Source organism: Xiphias gladius, chromosome 2 (genome assembly GCF_016859285.1).
Source record: "Xiphias gladius isolate SHS-SW01 ecotype Sanya breed wild chromosome 2, ASM1685928v1, whole genome shotgun sequence".
Classification (NCBI taxonomy): domain Eukaryota; kingdom Metazoa; phylum Chordata; class Actinopteri; order Istiophoriformes; family Xiphiidae; genus Xiphias; species Xiphias gladius.
This window is the reverse complement of record NC_053401.1, coordinates 1,696,680-1,717,547: the sequence shown is the minus strand read 5'-3', so window position 1 is coordinate 1,717,547 and position 20,868 is coordinate 1,696,680. Positions and strand designations below refer to the sequence as shown.

The following is a 20,868-nucleotide window of genomic DNA, read 5'->3' as shown; positions in this document are numbered from 1 at the left end:
CCTCCCTGCAGCTGAGCTGTTTGTCTCAGACGCCTAATTAGTTTGGCGTTTCTGCCGCACCACCTCCACCTGAATTAGTCATCAGTGTGTTTGTATCGGCTGAGGGAGCGCACATTTTCAAGAAGCCAAACCGGTCTCCAATAAATTACGCTCATATTAAACTAATCCTCAGTGGCAAATATATTCTGTGGTGAGTGAAATGCTGATTGAATGGGATTTTTCTTAACCTGACACAGAAACGTCTGCCGGTGGTTCATGGCCATGATTTGTTTTAATGTTGTCCCTCAGCTGGAGTTAGCCCAGCTTTGGGCTCAGGCTCAAAATGAAATAAAAACAGTCCAACATTTTCGGAAATAATCTTTGCTCGTCATCCTCTCAAGAGTCAGGTGACAACATGGATACTAGTTCTGTCTCTGCGGGAAAGTGTTAGCTTAGCACAGAGACTAGAAGCAACCGTGTGCTAAGGTTGCCCTAGCCCCAACCACACCCCGACAATAGTTTCTCGGCCATAACCAAAGCGTTTAGCCGTAACCACGCTGTCGTTGCCAGGTGCAGATATCATAGATGGCAGGGTTTTGAAAAATGTGGCGGGGGATGTAAAATAGATTGTCAGTGAACTTTATCCAGAATCCTCCAATAGGGACGTTCTCCTCTGGTGATACAGTTTGCTTATGGGATAGTTCCGACATTTAAAAACTCTATTCTGAAAGGTAAACAGAGGAGCAAGTAAACAACGTATTCACCCCCTTTTTTAACAATGTGCGGACCCAAACCTGGCTTTACACAGCATTATGTGGACTCGCCACGATTCTGGGGATCAAAAAGTCCGCCCCCGTTAAGTTTTAGCTTGTACTTTGTGATGAAGACTTAGTTTTAGGGTTACGGTTAGAATTAAGTTTACATTACGCTCAGGCTACGATGCCGAGGGAGGATTTTAGCCACTGAAAGTCCCCTTAAGGTCAACCAAAGGAGGGGGGGGGGACTCACAATTGTTTTGCAAAGTACCAAGTGAGTCTCAAGTCCTGGCAAAGAAGCCCTGAGTCAAGTCCGAGTCCTTGACATTGTGTTTGGAGACTCAAACGAGTCATTATGGAATTAGCAACAGCCGTTACGTTAGGCTAACTTTACTCTACCGCTGTCAACTATCAGTGACGGCTAGCTCATGTCCCCTTGAGGATGATGCTGATGTTCGCCGATTTTAAAAGACAACGTTTAGGTTACCAAATTTTGGATGCAAAGATTTCCTTCCCACACTGACTGTTGAGGGTTGGTTTATTTCACGTTTGCAAAGTTACCAATTCAGCACTGGGTCTTGGCTGATATTGGCTTAGGCCGGGCAAAAAAAGCTAGGCCTAATGTAACATTGTTGTGCAGCCGGAAATAAAGAATGAAGTTGTAAGTTGTTGCATCCGAGCCGTGTTTTTAAAACTTTATTTTTTGCAGGGCGACATCCGTTTTCTGTTGACCACAGTCAAATGTGATAATCCAAGGTATCGTCTGCAGTCTGTCTTTCGGTAGGTACCTTCCCGTGCTGCTTCCACGCGATTGGCTGCGGTTGGATTTTTTTGAATTTGTCGAGTCTGAAGTCAACAGATCTGTAGTTCAAGTTGGAATCGAGTCCACGTCACGTGACTTGAGTCCACACCTCTGGGGTTAACCAGTGGCCGGCGTCACTATGTAAAAATGTTTGATGTCAAAATGTTAGTGTCAAGAAAGTGTTTGACAAAGATACAACGCAATTTTTAAAAGACATTTAACTGAACTACCTCACTGTTTGTTAGCTGTTATGTCACATGAAGCAGAGCAGTCAGGATTCAGTCACGTAGAAAAACCTCATTTTAACCGTTTCACGCTAAGAAATGACTCAAACCACGTCAGTGTCAGGTTTTAACGAGTTACTTTAACATTTTGCCTCGGTCAGAGCACTGTTGTTACTGCTGGAGTTTACAGCACAAATATTTATTCTGCTCTTTAACTGCTGCTTGAGTGTTGATTGTATTTTAACGTGAAATCATTGTGTTTTTATATATTTTGTTCTTTATATTGGTTCAGTGATTACTGTCAGAGTTCAGACATGAAAAGCTGAACTTCCATAGAAAAGTCTGTGTCTTAAATTTAGAGTCTTAAATTTAAACATGGTGTTAAATGTCTAAATTACGAGTTTAAACACCAAAATATTGAGATCAAAATTCAAGGTTTTATTGAGAAAAATCTGATGTAGTTCTCAACGTTTTCTTGAAACTCGGAGATTAATCTCAGAATTATTTTTCACATAAATGTGATCCTGTTCCATAAGCATGAGATCCAGCGAGTACTTTACGGAAAGACGTCAAACATCATAATAAGCAACTGATAACTAAAAATCAAGACAAACAAAACTTTCAATCTATTTAATTACATTAATTTCCTTTAAGGTGAATAAAATCAGTATCAGAGCTTCAGTTACGGATTTCTGTACATAATTGTCAATTTAGTACATTTCAATGTGCTGAAAATGAATATTCGACACGTCTCCGACGGCTGGGTGTTGACAAAATGAATTACGAGAGATAAACTTTGACCTAATCTTTTCATAAATTCCCCATCGTGACGTCGCTCTGTTGGTCTGTCGTCTCTACTAGCTGGACGCTATCTAACGAAGCAGGAAGGACACGAGAATAAAAGACAGCAAGTTGAAGAACAGAAAAGGAAATATTGTGCATCTGATCCGAGCTGAACTTCCACTGCTGACCATTTTTGCAATGATGCGGTACAGTATATCAGCAAAAGCTACTTATATCACAATAAAAATCCATTTGCATCTTAAAAAAAAACATAACAAAACAGAAACAATGACAGTCTGCTTCAATTTCTCTGATTTTCATCCTTTTGAGGATAAAGCAAATATTTAATATATTTGCATTTAACACACTAAAAATTTAATATTTTTGTTATCAGTCTTTAAATGTGTGTCTGTGAGCCTGTGCACTGTCTGTAGAAGTGGAAAATGTAGTCAGTGAAGAGCGCCCCCGCGTAGTGATGGTCAGTACTGCAGTCTGCTTGACCCTGGGGAAAGACATGTAAACTCATATTAATATAATAAATACTACAAAATAAAGGTCATTTTGCGTCTGTAGATCTACTCAGTAATGTTTTCAGGAAAAGTTAACAATCTGATAATGAATGGTGTAATGTTTCCCAATGCAGCTTGCAAACTCTGATAGCTTGGCTTTACTAGCTAACGAAATGACACAGGTTTGGGTTGAGTTGGGTTTTTTCCACAGGATTTGTTGAACATCACCAGACTTATCCTTAAAGAGTTTTGCAAGAATCTTGGACAGAGCTCTGTCTACCACCCGTATGGATCCGTGGGAACGGTAAGCAGTGAAGGTATTAAGTCACATGAAATCCCCCCATGCTGAAGGAAAAGACAGGAGAAAGGAAAAATCATTTTCAGCTCCTTACAGCCACCGCGGAGCGGAAGTGGTACGAGCTGTGATAAAGACGAGCCACGTGGAGAGGCCATTCGTGTTCTCCCTGCAGAAACAGACAGAGAAAAATACCCATCAGCTCTAAGGTAACGTGCACTTTTCCACTTTTGTTTTCCTTTAAGATTAAAAAAAGAATAAAAACCATGAGAAAAAAAAACGCAAATCTCCCACAAATGACAAGCCGGCACTTTTACTTAACTTAACTTAACGACTTAAAGGTTTGATTGATCATCAGTTATCAATCGATCAATTTCTACTGATCGACTGATCGTTTTTTCAATGCTTTAACATTGCAAAATAAAAACCAAGACTGAAACTGAAGGCCTTTAAAGTTTTACTGTTGGATTGTTTTTGTTCTCGGGGCAGCTCTGCCCCAAAGAAATATATCGTAAAATAAAAATACAATCCGCACTTTTAGCAGAAACAGGGACGGACAAAATCGTGTTATGAAAAACAGGACAATCAAATTTGCCTAAAAATGCCTGTTCTATGCGTGTTCTGTCTGCGATACTATCCATTGTGTATCCTGTATGGTCCCTTAACGTGCGGGTCACTGTGCGACTGGTGTCCATGTCCTGGACCAGTGTGAGCATGGCTGTGATTAGCATGTTGTCCTCCTGACGTGAGGGAAACCCTGCCACACATCCATTATTCATCCGTGTTTCCCCTCACACTTCCTGCATTATTAACTGTAATGGTAACTGAGTCAGTGGACTGGAACCTCAGTGACTCTCAAAACAACAGACACATATGGACGAAAAACTCCAGAACAGCTACAACGCTCATGTCTGCTTTGGTTTTTGTGGACGTACCCACTCTTCTAATGACCATCAAGCTCTTGTAGAACCGCAAATTTTCCTACAGAACCAGCAAAATCCCCAAATTCACCTCTATCTATGAATTCGCTGCTTGATTAATTGGAGAAGAAGTGCGGAATTCCAAAACCCTTTGTTATAGTAAAAGGTTTGGAAGTCTTGGTTTGACGGGTGTAGATTATATGTTTTACTGGGTATCATTCAAAATGTTGCCATTCAGAATATCTGGTTCTAATAACCATGGACAGATTACTGAACAGGCACAGTCCCAGGGGCCCAAAGGCTCAGGGGGCCCCTTGGAAGAGCCTCTGTAGGAAGTGACTTTTAATATTTCTGGTTGGAAATGTAATCAGATGACAGTAAGAGGCTCAAAATGACCACAAAGAGACTTAAAACAACTACAAGGAGATGCAACATACTCACAGAGATATTTCGAACTAACACAAAACACGCCAAAGGCACACAGCGACGCAAAAAGAAAAAAAAAAAACGACAAAAAGACACTGTGACCACAAAGAGATTAAAAATGACCACAAAATTACAACAAATAACATCACGGAGTCATTTTTGTGTGTCTGAGAGTTTGAGAGTTCTGGTTCACCTGCGACTACACGTGTTGTTTTCAGTCTGCTTGTCTTTTTTCCTATGTAGGAATGGTGGGGGGCCCTTTCCCCCGCGTGCCAGAGAGCCCATGGTCTTATAATCCATCCGTGCTAATACTGCCTTTTTCATTTAATTACATAAGCAGACTTCCAAAATGCACTACTTTTTGTTTACAAAAAAACAAAAGACATGTACAAAAACTTGCTCTGAATTAAATACAGGGTAAAATTAACTACTTTAAATAGTACAAATACTTCCATGTGTTCTGGTTGTGCTTTGTCCGAGCAAGCCTGACTAATTATGAATCAAAAACAGCAAAGTTTGCATTGCATAGTGGATTACGTACTGAATTGTCAACCGGTCCCGTCGATCTGTCATATTTACCTGCGTGTTTGATGGGTATCTGATCCCTGTGACGGTGTTTATATCCAGCAGAGCAGAGCAGACCGCTGACTCATCGAAACCACACAGATGCACCACCAGCAGCTCAGTAGAACTACACATAAAATAAACAAAATACATGGTAACGCTTTCATTTACTTTCATATTTCAAGCCTTTTGTCTTCACTTAAAACACTGCTGATAAGAACCGGCTCGACTTAACCAAACCGTTAACTAGCTCAGGGGCCGGTGAATGCTAGCGGACGTTGCCAAGAGGTATGTTAGCTAGTGTGCTAATGAGCTGCGTTAGCAACCACACAGCAAAAAATAGGTATTACTGTGTCCCAAATATATATATTGTGTATTAATACTATAAACTGCATACAAAAGTTGTTTACAAGAAGTTAATATAATGTACAGTATTTCAAAAAAGTGTGTACTGATGAATGTTGACTTTAGCTACGTTGTACACTGTTGCCGGTAAGAGACATGAAAACTTCAAAAAGTCCTGGTAAAACATTTTTTTATTTTTTTATTTTGTCTTTACTTTTCTGAGCTTTTTCATTTCTGTATAAGTTTTTTTTCCCCTCCCCATTTTCGTTTTGCTGTGAGAATATCCTCCATTTCCATTACCTCACTAAGTAAGGTATAAACTCAAAACACAGCTAGAAATTGTATGTAGCTAGCTACAATTACATTTAATGTACACCTATATCTGAAACCAAAAAATGAAAATAAAATGAAATAATCCAGAGTCTTCACGATGGAGTGAATGTTTCATGTTGTCCATCGCTCTTGTGTTGCTTGAAAGCCGGTTTAGACCGGATAGCAGTTTGATTTTTGCAGTCAGTCGGTACTTACTTCATGAGCAGGGTAACCCTCATGTTGACCGGGACAAACTGGCTGATGGGGACTCTGTAGACGTATCTATCTGGCCTGAGGGACACACAACGAGATCATGAATCCTGCCAACACTGTGACCGGTCAACATTCACACAAGCTGTTCGTTTCTCACTGAGCAGCATTTTTATCACGCTTTTACGTGCCCAGTCATCAAATCAGAGTCATGTAGTCATGTGCCTGAGCGTTTGACCTCTGCAGACCTGCAGATCGTCGGACCTTCTTTTTTTCTTTTTTTGAGAGATTCACACAAGCAAGTAAAGTAAGCAGTTAAGTTATTTCTTCATGTTCTCTCTGTGATTTCTAAACCTCTTCTCCAAACCCTGGTAAAATGCATTCATAACATGTCAAATATGTCAGAGAAACCCTGATGCAATTTCTCTTTTTTTTGTTTTTTTTTTTATTTGTTTTTCTTTTTGGCACATTGCCTTCCTCAGGACAAAAGCCAGCATCTGACTGACATAGACAGTGTCTAGGGCAGGATTTGAACCAGGTTTTACATTTTTTTTCAAAAGAACAAGAAAGTTCATTTAACACCTAGCATTGCTCTTACGTTATAAAAAACGCTTCAGCCCTTTGTATCATACTGATAATATGGTAATAATGGCGTATTTTTTCTTTCTGTCTCTCTGCACTTACCCACATTCGTCTCTTAGACAGTATTTGCTGTCAATCACCCTCTGGTTCTCTTTGATCCTGAAAGAATGGATGGTGGTGTTCGTCCCTGATGGAGGGAGAGAGGGAACGATAGAGATATCTCAGTGTAACGTTATGCTCAGAAGGTTTTATCAAGTCCTTTTTGTGTGCTCTGTCTCCGTCCTCACTCAGCTTTTTTTCCCTGAGGCTCGGCTCTCGTGTTGGATTAAATGTCCAAACCTAGACCGTGTCCAGCGTTCAAGTTGTTGAGTCGTATCAAGTCTGACATCAAGTCTGTTGTGCGTGTTGGTGGGTAGCTGTCGATGTGTCCTGTAACGGACCATCCTACGCCCCTGCCTCTAACCGTGAAAGGATCGCTGACCGGGGCCTACCGGGCCCAGGCCTAGGGACCCAAGGATTCAGGGGGCCAGTGGGCCAGTGGGCCAAAGCCTCTGTTTGAAGTGACTGTTAACATTTCTTGTTGGACAGTCAATCAAGGACTACAGGGAGATGTACAAAAAAAAAAAAAAGAAATGGCTACAAAGAAATGCAAAATCACTGTAAGACCTGAGATGACCACAGAGAGAGAGACACAGTGACCAAAAAAAGACAAATCAAGCACAATAAGATGCAAAACGACCAAAAAGAAACACAAAACAACCACAAAGAGATGCAGAATGACCTCAGAGAAACTCAAAGAGACAAAAAGTGACTTCAAACGATGCTGCCACATCCATTCCCAGTGTAGAATTCAGAAAAAGCCGTAGCTTTCTCCATTCGTTGGCTACAGGAGCTGAAGCCACAGGGGGGCGCCAGTCAGTTATCCAGTGGGAATATGCTGTGACTGACAGTTACAGCCACAGCTGTCGACTTCTTAATACCCATTTATTTAATTATCTGCCAAAAAAAGTGATTGTGTCTGTGTATATGGCTGTTTAGGTTTAAAGGGGTGGAGAGTGGACACTTACAGTCTTTGGCACTTTTCAGCTTGTGATAGAGTTTTTCTTCTCCCCCTTCTGTGGAGAAAAAAAAAATTATTATCGGAGAGCAGCAAGAAGTGCAGCAAAAAATGGAGCAGCAAAAATAGCAAAAATTAGCCGGGTTGAGATAGAGAGGCAGAAAAAAAAAAAAAAAAGGCCGCCAGTAACACAGAAGCGCTGGCAACTGGAAATCAGACAATGCGCTTGCTGCAACAGGTCGGCGCATGAACAGCCACCCACTACTGTTACTTAAGAGTTTTAAAGGGGGGGGGGTATACTGATGTGATGCAAATTTATATCTGCCAAATATCTGCTGTCAGCCTCCTTGATTTTTTTAATAATCGGCATCGGAATTGGCCGTGAAAAACCCGGTCGACCCCCCAGTATAAAGTATGTATGAATGACTAAATAAACCAGTAATTCATGTACATAGCAGTATCAACGAGCATCGGCCCGTCGTTACCTGTCGCATCAGGCTTTTCCGCCGGTTGAGCGGCGGTGACGTTGAAGTCAGTGCTGCCCCCTGCTGCCGAAGGGCAGCAGTACACCTGATCACAGTACAACAGGTCACAGAAGTCCACCTCTGGGGGCCAGGGGCCAGGTGGGCTGGTTGGCGGCACTGGTAGAGAGAAGTGGGAGTTACGATTTGAAAAAATTGGCTGTTTTTAACATTTAGCTGACTTTATTTTAGATTAAACTCTGCATTTTAGTAATTCTAGTGATTCTAATCTTTTTTTCCGTAATATTACATCACTGCAAGACCGATATTTAACTTGGTAGGTCAGTGAATGAATCAGTCAACTCATAACTTAATCAGCAGCTATTTTTACATGCTCGGTGGTTTTCTGGTACTACGTTGGACTCCGGATTATCCCGATTATCCATGTAAACGGGATACTGAATATTCCTGATTCAGGTTATATCATATTGCCTGTAAACATGAACATGAATTGAACATTATTCCTTTGAATCCTCTAATGTTCCCGTGTCACTGTAAACACAGTCGGGTTTGAGACGATGTAGTTTACCTGTGCTGGTCCAGGCTGTGGTCTGCAGAGGAACCAAGCTGCCGTTACTAACAGACGGAAACAACAGTCAGCACAAAAAAACGCAACAAAAAACACTGAGGTAATGTCGGGATTAAGTTTTTGTGTCACCCGGATAAAATTTAAAGGCAACCAAGCTACCAAATATTTTGATTAAAAAGTGCACATTTAAAATTCCACACTGGTTCCAAAGAGAACAGTTCCGGTGAGGTGTTACCAGACGGTTGTCAGGTAACCGACAGCGGTTGCTGGGGGTTGTTAGGGGGTTTTATGTGGCTGCTAGGAGTGCTACTCAGGGGTTGCAGAGTGAACACCTACGGAGGGAGGCTACTGAGTGGTTGCCGGGTGAGCGTCTGTTGTTACTAGGAAGTTACTCCGTAGTTGCAGTGTTACTGGACGTTTCTACAGAACTGTGTGTTTCCAAAGTGTTCAGAAATAAGTTTGTTTGTCCAGTGGGAGCGGTTGTGAGGGTTTTTCACGATAGTTGCTAGGAGACAGTTAATGGCCGTAGGGGTGTTACTAGGCTTTTGCTTGGGGATACCCAGTGGTTGCTAAGTATTAGTTGGTGATTGCTAGGCTCTTACTAAGTGTACATAAGTGGTGTTTCCTATTAAAATAAAGAGGCCTGGTTGTTTACCTGATGCCGGGAAAGATGTCAAAGTCTTCCTCCTTTAAATTTAGTAGGTACAAAGCGGTGATAGAGATGACACTGCAGACACACACCAAAATTATTTTAAATCAAAATTAATGAATGTATTTTTCTTTTATCAATTGGAAATACTATTCCTATGTAGCAAAAAAAAAAAAAAATGTGACATCAGGCCTCACCATAAAGCCATGGTGGCCAGTAGGGTGAAGATGCTGGCTTGGAAGACTTTATGCCGCAGACAGTGTCTGTATTTCTGACCCGAGCCCTCCGTCTGAACTTTCCCACTTTTACATGTGTCAGTACTCGGCATCGTCAACACACTGCTTTGTTTCCTGGGCTTCCTGTTGGACACCACACGGGAATTAGAGCTTTTTCTTCTGTCATCACTTGCGGATCCAGTGGACTTCTCCCTTTGTTTGTTTAACTAAATCAAACGAGGTGGTGGACGATCCCAAATGAGGTCAGTCTTTTCGACAGTTACAGTTTGAAAAAAAATAGTTTTCTTGAACTGCAACACAGCTAGCCACGTAAGTTTTTAGTATTATAACAAAAGCATGGTTCGTTTGAAAGGTCAAACAGTCCGACAGATGAGCAGACAAATAATCAGCGGCACAGATTTAGCAAAAACGGCCGAGGAACAAAACAACCGAGACAGTCATACACGGGTAACAGCACTTTGCACAAAGCTATACAGCATTAATGCAGTGAGCCAATAAGCTCATTCATTATTATTGACACGCGAGGCTCCGAGGTGACAGAATATGAGTTCTTACAATGTAATTCCTACATGGCAACAATTTAAAAATGTTTAGCTCTAACCAATGATTTATCAGTGAGTAAAAATTTCTCAATTAATTATCAACATTTTTAAAGCAGCCTGTGACCTTGAGCACAGTTCAGCTGTTGTTTTGTAAAGGAGGGAACCTACTGTCCTTCAGCCTGGCCAATGAGCTTCTGCTTCAGTTAGTCATCGCCTACATTTCCCACAATACTTTTCAAACAGGCCACAGGTAAAACTACGACTCAGCGGTTGACCGGCTTGTGAAAACTGGAGTGCGTCTGTTATTTTGGTCACTTTCACAACTTCATCATTTTTCTTTAGCAATGAAGGAATTCTGGCCTGGTAACGCCGCTGCTATTCGTTCACATACAGTAGCCTTCAAAACCTCGGTTGTCCTTGAACTGTGATTTACACTGATGCACTGATAACACAATGATATCACTATTGTGCAACACACACCCCCGCACACACACACAAACACACACACACACACACACACACACACACACACACACACACTTTTCATCGGTACTTTTCCACGCCGCTGCGTTCTGTAAAGTTCTGCCAAAGTCCCTCCTCTTGTCCTTCGGCAAACAGAATCATTTTCAGAAGGCAAGAAAAAACGAATTCTTCTCGATTGGAGATTTACTGCAGTGGTGCTTAAATGAGACATTTATGTGATTTTTTTTGTTGTTGTTAGTTTTTAAGTATGATGCCAACTCTGCTCCTTAACGTCCAAGATAAGTTAAAAAAAAACGAAACCACTTTTGCAGTCAAAAATAACGCGAAAATAATTAAAAGAATCATTCAAAGAAACAAAAAGTGTCTTTGAAGGTTTGTAAAGAAATACTAAAAGTAATAAGAGGATAAAAAGTGGATATTTACAATTATGTAATTATTTTTTCCGAACTAAATATTAAAAGATATTGAATTATTAATATTAGAGGTATTTAATTTTAAGAAAGCATTGAGGAGCATAAAATCTATAGAGGCCCAGAATATTTTACCAAAATGACTCCCTATAACTCCTGATTAGACCTGTCTTTTATTTTTTGTTTGTATCATTATTTTTGGCCGATTTTTATAGATACGATGCTGGACCTCCGTTTTTTTGTAACGGCTTATCGTTCTGCCATAAAACTGTTGTGTAATAAAAGTTAAAAAATTTATTCAGCTCTGAAGTGCCGCTTCAGGCTCGGAGCCTCTAGGGGACAAGCTACTGCTAACGGTAGCTTACAAGTGGAGGAAACTTAACTGTGATATTTAAATAAAAAAACAAAAACTAAAAAAAAAACCCACAACATTCAGCATCTAAACAAATGATCTTGACATTTACGGGTTTGTTTTTACGGTCTTTAAACTCCTAAAGCTAACTAGCTAACTGGCTGTAGCATACAAAATACTGTTAACGGCGCAGTTGGATTGTCACTATTCCTTGAGAAAGACCTTTTGAGGTAAATCAAACAACTGACAGTGTCAGTCATGAATTTACTGCAAGGTATTTCTTTTTTGTTGTTTTGTCCACCCCTGAACATGTTGATATCTATAACAACAGAAGAATGAATGTATAAATGGTTGGAAAAAACGAAAAAGGTAGGTACTCTGTGGAGCGCAGGCTGCCGGTCAGGATCTTCAGCTTTGCCAGTCGGTGGTTCCAGACCTCCAGGTCCTTGATTCGTGTCTCCAGGTTGTCGGTGAGCTTTGACAGCTGCTGCACCGCCCCAACGTTCTCCATGAAGATCTGCTCCTGGAGGAGGAAGAGGAGGAGGAGGAGGAGGAGGCAGCCATCAGAGGAAACACAGATTCTACGCAGAGTCCTCGTTGACTTTACAGAGAAGATTATTTCAGTTTCCGGTGAGATTTTGCTCTGTTCGAACAGAGATGTGACAACGACGATGTCCTCCATGTTCCACAGTAAACCTCATAAGGTCTGGAAGGATGTTTCTGGCTAAGACTCACGGAAGCCGTAGTTGTTCGATGCTAACAAACAAAATTTTATCTTTGCTGAAGTGATGCGGTGCTCTGATTTAGTCGAGACCCTTTTATTTTACAATACAGATGGAAAGGACGAGAATGTTTCAGTTTACTCACATTCATAAGAAAATATATTATGGACTATAGCGGAAACGATTAGTCCATTAAACGTTTGCTTGATCGACAGAAAATTAACAGGAAACAATCCTGATAAACTGTTTAATTATTTAGGTCCTTTATCAAGAAAAAAATGCTAAACATTTCCTGCTTCCAGCTTCTCAAATGCGAAGATTTGCTTATTTTCACAAACTGACACGAATACGAACGACATTAACCAATTAAGCTGAACACAACACAGTCTGGAGGCAGGAAGAAGGAAGAGGAGTACCTTGTCCACCATGAGGAAATTAGGAATCCTCTCTCCATCAGAACAGGTGACGTCTCCGACTTCCTTCACCGCTGACGGCAGCAGCTCCTTCACCTCCTGAGCTATTATACCTGCATAAGACATGTGATTATTATTGTTATACTACAAGCAAAATCATCACAATTTGCAGAACATCACACTCACTTAGCGTAACAATGAATGACGGTTTCAACATTTTGATAACCCTGTAAGAGTGTGGCCTGTTACCTGTCTGGTGGGTGTGGTCCATACCCATCGTGCAGGCAAACTCTGGTTTGTAATCAAACTCAACTATTTTCATCTGAGTGATTCTCTTCAGCTGCTGCTCAGAGTCGACCTGACAAGCAAAACAGATTAGAAGATTTCTGGTCAATTTTGTCAGCAAAGTGCAGAATCGGCAAACTAATGAATTTGACACAAAGAATTTGAAGTTGGTAAGATTCAATAATAAAAAACTGAAATCCTTTTGAGAGTACAGGCACTAGAATGCGCCATACTCGGGCAATTTTGGACACAGTGGCTTTAAATTAAATAATAACTGTTACCTAGCTTGGCCCTTATTACTTCTTACCTTGTTTAATTCTATAAGAGACATTTCAGAAATCCAACTCTTTGACTATGTAAATGTAGGGTATGTGCAGCATTGATATATGGATTTTTTTCCCCATAATTTAAATATTTAGGTATAATAATAATTATAATGTAATTGTCTTACCTCCTGTATGTTCTGTTTGGCACGGCGGTCGGATGGCTGCATGATGGTCCCCATCACCTTGGCGTTACCGCAGACGACCAGTGCCTCATCAGGGGAGTCGGTGTTGATGCCCACCCGACCCTGACAGACTACAGCGTCCTGCACCACCCCACGCTGCCACAGGGCGTCTCCGTCCATCTCAAACTGACCGGGGTTGGAAGCCTGGAGGAGGGAGACGACTCTCGGCGTCAAAGATTTGTGTCTGATACAAGGGTAACTGACTTATTGATTTAGACTTTATTTTTGTTACCCTGACAATGATTCTCTCGGACACCAGAGCTGTCAGGAGGAAAGTCTCCTCTCCGACTGCAGCGTATAAACCAACCACCATCTGAAAATACCTGCACACACACACAGTCACACACAGATACAGTTAACGTGTAGCTCCTCTCGGGCTGCAGTTTATTCATTTATACACTCAAACAAAGAAACTCACTCACATACCTCTGGTCTGGGTTGGGTTTGCCTTTCTTCCTCATGTTATTGGCCGTCGTTTCGCTGAAGTGCAGCCGGCCGAGCGTTACCTTTGTGATCTTTCCGCCGGGAAGGCTGACCCTGGATGTTCAGACATTGTTGTTGTTGTTTTTTTTGTTTTTTTAAAAAAAAATGTTTAATTAGTTACAGGTACAGCTGGTAAAATCCGCTAGTGAAAATTGCATTTCACTCTATAAAAATGAAGGGTCGCAGACCGGAAATGACAAACTGCTTTAGTGTCACTTTCAATGAACTTTTGGTGGATTGTTTTACTTTCGTGACAATAAAGACTTCAAGGATAAGGACTTACTGGTTGGCTTGACAATTGCACAATAGGTAAAATTTCCCATGTCCAACAGCAAACAGCTGCTTCCCTAAAGTTTGCACCGGTCTAGACCTAGGGCCGTACCGGTCCTAGGTCTAGGATGGAATCATTTCTAAATTAGGGTAAGTTTGAACTTATATGGCTGGTACAACCGGTTCCCGGTGCATGTAGGGACTCTTCTTCTGTTACCTACCTTACTGGGTGGAAGGGCTTCTTGCTGCGGTCAGGCTGAGACTGCTCAATGGTCACCTGTTGGCTCGGAGCTTCCAGCTGTAAGTATAGAGGAAGAAGCCAGAGGTACCACACAGATGACACAACTGAACGTCCCCTTCTTGGTTGTGTTATTAGCAATATTAGGATTCTGTCAGAACTGAAGTGGCTCAATAGGGTAGGCTCCCCTGCTTCTAGTGCCTATACAAAGCTAGGCTTAACACTTTTACTCTTACAGATGCTTTTATAAGTCTTTGTGTGTAGCTTAAAGGTATACTGAAGGGTGATATGAGTGTTATTTGTCAGTCTCTATTTAATCAAAAGAGTGCACGCTTATTCATATTTTTCTGGTGAGAGAAAAGAGATTCTTTGTGTACGCACCTTGACCCCAAACACCTTTATTTCAAAGTGGCTGACTTCCTGTGTCCCACTGGGTGTTCTGACGTATTGTGGCTCTGCAGCCACACCAATGTGAATGGTGACCTGAAAGTGGTTCTTCTTCTGGCAAATAAAGGCCTCATCAGCTGCAGAGTAGTTGAAGCCTTTATCTGTGTCAATGTGGTAGCCAAAAGGAGACCTATAAAGAAAGAACAACAACCATTCTTGCTGAGATGGTAGTATCAGTTGGTCTGTCCAACACTTTTCATCTCAGATATGTCAACATCTACCAGCCAGATTTAAAAGTAACATCACTGATTCATCTGGTTTCTTTACTCACATTGTCTGGCAGCTGCTGTCGTACATAGTGCTCCACTGTCCCGGCCTATATTGTTCCCAGGTCAGAAGCTGGTAGGATCCAAAATTTAGTCCATCACCACCTATGCCGTTCCCCACACTGACACCACAATTCCCGTCTTCATCACTGCAGGAAGTGTCGTTGCCTGCTGATGGTTCCTCACACTCAGATCTCTTCCTCTTTTTGCTTTCCGAGGAGCTGAAGCACGACCAGACAAAGGGATTCAGACCAAACAACTAATTACTGACTGACTGAGTTGCTATTTTGTGTGTTTATCACCACAGTTTAATCTGCACTTTGCTCATGTAAAGCTGTTTTTTTTTTTCAACAAAGATTATTCAGATTTCCCGGTGAAGAATTACGCTGCCCTGACCCTCATTTACCCTCTTGTTGCATCTGAGGCTAAAGACTACTCCATTTTGGTAATACTGGACCTTAGCACTGCATCTGAACCCACAGTGGAGCTTCATCTTAAGATGTGGGTTGTCATCTCTGAAACTGCTCTACTCTGGATCAAGTCCTACCTCAGCCACAGAGTGTTCTCTAGTGCTTTTGGTTATTCCTCACCCTCTTCTACCCATATTAATTGTGGTGTGCAACAAGGCTCGATTGCAGGTTCACTACTGTTTTCTGTTTACATGACTCCTCTTGGGACATAATCAAATGTAATAGCAATTAACATTTTTATGCTGATGACACCCTGCTGTATATACCAATAGCACCTGGTGACAATAAAAGTCTCGTTCCTCTCTTTAAGTGCCTTAATGAGATTCCTGGAAGTGTTGGATGACCTACAGTTTCCTGCAGCTATACACCAACAGATCAGAGATGATTTTATTTGATCCTCCCAACTCCAACTGACCCGTAATGATGTTTGCAGTCTGTCAATCAATGATCCACCTGTAGCTAGAAATCTGAGAGTCTTATTTGACTCTGACTTTGGTTTTGATGCTCAAGTCAAGAAGGCTCTACACTTAAAAATATCCCCAAAATCAAGTCTTTTCTGACCCCTGCTGACCTGGAGAATGTTATCCTGGCTTTTCTTTCATCTCATCTGGACTACTGTAATTCCATTTATTCATGTTTAAGCCAGAGTTTTTTTCTTGACTGTAGTTGGTCCAAAATGCGGCAGTAAGGATCCTAAGGCCTTTAAGAGAGCTTGATGACGTCACCATTAACTTAGCCTACTCTGCGCGGCTACCAGTAAATTTCAGAATGGTGTCAAAATTTTACATGATTACGTTCAAGGCTTAACTATGTCTGAAATACTCTTTGAGCTCTTGTCCCATTACGAATTGGAAACCGCGACCCAAAGTCCTCATGCAAGGTGTCTCTAGGTTAGACCTAAAAATAGCCCAGTCTTGCACCAGAGCCTTTGCTGTAAACGTTCCCAGGCTTATAAAGGTTCCCGGAGGAACTTAGTCTGCTAATTCAGTGTCAAGACCCTTCTTATCTCATATTTCTTCAGGCAGGCATTCACATGTTTACAGTAAAAGTATGAAATAGCAACTTAGTAAAGACTAAAAGTCACAAAACTGACAATGCCGGAGGTGTACTTACCAGGTGTGTATTGTGGGGGCAGAACCCAGCAAACAGGTTGAATGGGTTGTGGTTAAATGTGGGACCATGCCCAGACCAGCACAGGGTGCAACGTAGCTGTTCGAGGGAGGTAGGGGTGGAGAAGGAGGTGTGGGTGGGGTGTAAACCTGCGAGCAGCTCTCTGGTCCCACGTAGTGTATGTGTTCAGGTGAGTGGTGTGTATGCTGGTGCAGGGGGGCAGGTGCACCGGGTGGGATGTGCGGTGTCCCCGACTTGATGTAAGTGTTAGTGAGGCCCAAACTGTGGAGCTGATCGTGGGTCAGCAGGTCAGGGTGGGCGGGGGCGGCGCCTCGATGCTTGAAACGACAGGACGAAGAAGCAGGAGACTGGGTCGTGGGTTGGAACACTTCGTGGGTGGTCTGCTGGTTTGACCAATAGGGTGGCTCGTAATGGATGTCTGCCAAATATAAACAGTAACAGTAACAGTATATAAGTGGACAGTTTCACACAATTAGCACTTTTTCTAATTTATAGTACACTCAAGCTGTTACTGAAGAAGTCGGCCCTTCTTCCTTGCTATATGGGCTTGGTCTTGGTCATCGCAAAATTTTGGACCCAAATGTATTAACTTCAAAGAAATCACAACAATGTTTAGATTTGCTTACAGAGGTGAAATAATTTTTCATGAAGGTTTTGTGTAGAATTTAACTTTGGTTGTGAATTTGAGCTGGTGACAATTTGCAAAACCCTATCGACAGTGGTAGCTGTGTTGCACCGTTTAATTTTACACAACCCTGCTCTGTTGGAGTGCAAACTGCTCCACGAGAGAAATGTGGCATTGATTGCAGTCAGTTGATGAGACAGGAAGATGCGAGGCTGGATTACCGAGCGGGCAAAGCAGGCAACTGTCCAATCCAAAAGAAAAACAACAACAACAAGAGCAACAAACGACAATCCTCTTTAATGAAAACCCTTCTTGCAGGTGGCTGAAGATGTGGACAGTACCTGGTATCTGTGCAGGTGAACAGGCCTCTGAGCTCGAGTCAGGAGGAGACTCAGGGAGCATGCTGGGGAAAAAAAAAGCAAAAATCAAACAAAAGATATGATGCACAGACTGGTCAGCTGGACATAACTGGACAGAGGACAGTGTTGTGAAATACATGGTAACTCTCTGGTGGAATGTGATTGATCTCATTGATTACTTGCCGCTCGATTAATTCCAATCAACCTTTGGTGTAATTATTCGAAATTATAAGAATTATAATTATGCAAACAATGGTATATCTTCCCACTTCACTGAGCTACAAGCAGAAGACTTTTCCTGAATATTTGTTTCATGTGTTTATTCCTTGCAGCGTCTTTTCTACTGTTTTCAAAGATACTTTGTGAAGTGTCGGCCTTTTTTCCTGTGATTTCTACCGTTTGTACCGGTTCTCTTCAGTTAAGAGCGATTTGTAAATGTTTTATGTCCGTCAATTCCACTGAAAGGGTTTTGTGTGTGTGTGTGTGTGTGTGTGTGTGTGTGTGTGTGTGTGTGTGTGTGTGTGTGTGTGTTTGCATTTGTTTACAGTTATGAGTGTGTTTTAGTGTTAATTATGTGTGCTTCATATTACGTTAATAGGATTTCATGGTTTTGCAGGGAGCTTTCTATGCTCTGTATTTGCAACCTGCAGTCAGCTGATAACCAACTAGGTCAATGCTGTTTTTATGTGTGTTATATAGCAGAATGTGTGTCCAGGAATGAAGATAATACAGTAAATCTCCCTTATTACTGCTACTACTCTCCTACTAGTACTTTTATTACGTACACAGATTCCTTTCTAATGCCGTAAAAGGTGCTTAATTCTAATCCTGGTCGAGCTACTGCAACAATCTTTTTTACTGGATTTTGTAGGATCTATGATAAGAAGTAAATAAATAGGAAAATCTGGAACCAAATGTTAAAACAAAGATTTGTTTTCCATGAGAGTGAGCTTTTACGAGTCTTCTCCGTGACGTGTTGTCAGTTGAGAGTCACTGAACTTTGTTTTTCATCTTTTCATCCTGCCTTACTGGATTTGATCAGATTGGATTCGACTGATCAGTAATTTATAACAGAGAAATGCAGGAATCCTGTGTGCCGGTTTGTAATGCTATCTTTGCGAGGACCAATCTCAGTTTTAAACCATCATAGTGAGGACATTTCTGGAATCTTTTAGCCGGTCCTCAGTGCATCAGAGGACTATTTGGCGGTTAAGACTTGGTTTTAGGGTTCAGGTTAGAATCAGGTTTAGGTTTAGGTCAGGGTTGGAGTTAGACACTTAGTTGCGATGGTTAAGGTTAGGGTTAGGGTTCGTGTGTGTGTTAGAGAGAGAAACTTACAAGCTGCTGGGGTCCGTGTCGTTGCTGAGATACTGCTCCAGGATGCTGGTATCCACGGCGACAGAGCTGCCCAAGACACCCCTCGCATCCTGACCTGCAAACACGCAAACACACACCTTTTGAATACTTTATATGAATCTGCCAGTTAGATTGACAGAGTCCACGAGACTCAAATACAGTAGTTTTAGAAAGTATTCAGACCCCTTCACCCAGAATGCCCTCAAGGACTCCTCTAATGTCCTCCAGGACTCACTTGGACATGTGAAATATCCTCTTCAAGACCAACTAGAACCTTCCCATGGAACCTCAAAGACCATAGAACCTCCCCAAGGACAACTTGTGCAGCCTCAAGGACTCTTGGAGCTGTGTCGCAAATCTATGTACGTCAAGGACCACTAGAACCACTTCAGGGACAACTCCAACCCCCTCTAAAATCTCCTGTGACCTCCCGAAGGACAACTCGGACCTTCTCAGGGACCCTTGAAACCATGTCAAAGACCTGACCTCTGGGAATGTCTTTAATCTCCCTAAGAGCTTCCAAAACATCCCCCAGAACACCTTGAAACCACCTTGAAAGCCTTCGAACTTCTGCTTAAGCGTCTGCTGGTGCAGGCTTTTCAAAATAAAAGCAGATTGGTGCACTTCTTGTATGTTTTCAAGCTTATTAAATGTGTCCCATGTGATCAGGCGCCAGTTCTGTATGTGAATATACAATATAACGTAAAAATGTGTGGAAATGTTGAGCAGTCACTGGTGGTTTCTCTTGGAGGAGAGAAGATCAGCTTTTAAAGTTATGAAAAATCACATCAACAAAAGGTGTCTCATGTCTTAAACAGAATCTCTCTGATATAAGCCGATGATAAGACGTCAAGATACCGACGACACGTAACAGCTCACCACTGAAGAACTGCTGCAGCGCCTCGTTCTCTCCCAGGACCTGGAGAGGCAGCCGGCTGACTCCAGACTCCATGCTGCCCAGCAGGGGGCACTGAGGCTGGGGACTGGGGAGGGATAAGGAGGGGCCCCGCCTGGAGCAGCTGCTGCAGGGCTGCGGACAGACACTGATAGAACAAATGCAAAAAGGAATGAATGGATTAATAAAGACAGGGAACTTTTGAATACCATTTAATTAAAATCTTGTTAGAATAACTTTTTTTTTTTGCCTCCCGGTGTGTGGACGCCGGCGTCGACAATTTGTTTACATGTGCAACAAGTTGCTCGTTGACCGAAACTAAACTTTTAAATCACACAGATTCAGGCCTCAAAATGATTAGCAACTCCTAAGCTACAAAATATGCAATATTAGAAGTTTATATGTGCTACTGTCATTTTGACATGATTGAAAGTGTCATCCAACCCCCCCTCTATTATTGGAAAGCACATCTGAGCCCAGTTGGAGAGAGATGGGTTAGGTTGACCACACTCATTGCTCGGTAAAACGAAATTGCTCCGTAGATGTGCGGTAACAAGAGTTTTATGTTTTATATATATTGTAGTAGTTTCACTGAAAAGTGCGATTTTATTTTTTTTCATAAGAAAATGTGTATTCAATGTCCTATGTTTTAATGGAGTTAAATATATTAAGTAATTTATGCTCATACATTTAATGGCAAAAAAACCCCCCAAAAAACTCAGAGAACGAGAAGAAGATATAGGAGCTCAAACTTTTTAAGTTTTCTTGTTTTTCTCTGAGCACGAAAGTGAGACATGCCAAGAAAACAGGTTTATGATGCTGAAATAAAGTCAGTCTGATACCGATGCAGAGTTCAAGGTTAAAACCTCTGACTACATGTAATAAAGACTTAACCCATAACCTCTTGGGTACACA

At 41.7% G+C, this 20,868-nt stretch overlaps 1 protein-coding gene across 1 annotated transcript; it reads right to left on the bottom strand.

Moving 5' to 3' along the window:
* Positions 1-2,245: 2,245 nt before the first annotated feature.
* LOC120797323 (myelin regulatory factor-like protein) lies at positions 2,246-20,018 on the bottom strand. The gene is made up of 23 exons (XM_040140887.1): positions 19,938-20,018; positions 19,041-19,134; positions 17,685-17,746; positions 16,701-17,136; positions 15,123-15,338; positions 14,786-14,981; positions 14,388-14,464; positions 13,840-13,950; positions 13,646-13,736; positions 13,357-13,557; positions 12,870-12,978; positions 12,624-12,733; positions 11,863-12,008; positions 9,660-9,821; positions 9,469-9,540; positions 8,814-8,860; positions 8,249-8,404; positions 7,774-7,821; positions 6,809-6,893; positions 6,131-6,205; positions 5,273-5,384; positions 3,445-3,516; positions 2,246-3,045 (listed from the first exon to the last, which is right to left on the bottom strand). The coding sequence occupies exons 1-23, from the start codon at positions 20,008-20,010 to the stop codon at positions 2,941-2,943; spliced, it is 2,856 nt and encodes a 951-aa protein (XP_039996821.1). The 5' UTR covers positions 20,011-20,018; the 3' UTR covers positions 2,246-2,940.
* Between the last annotated feature and the right edge of the window lie 850 nt (positions 20,019-20,868).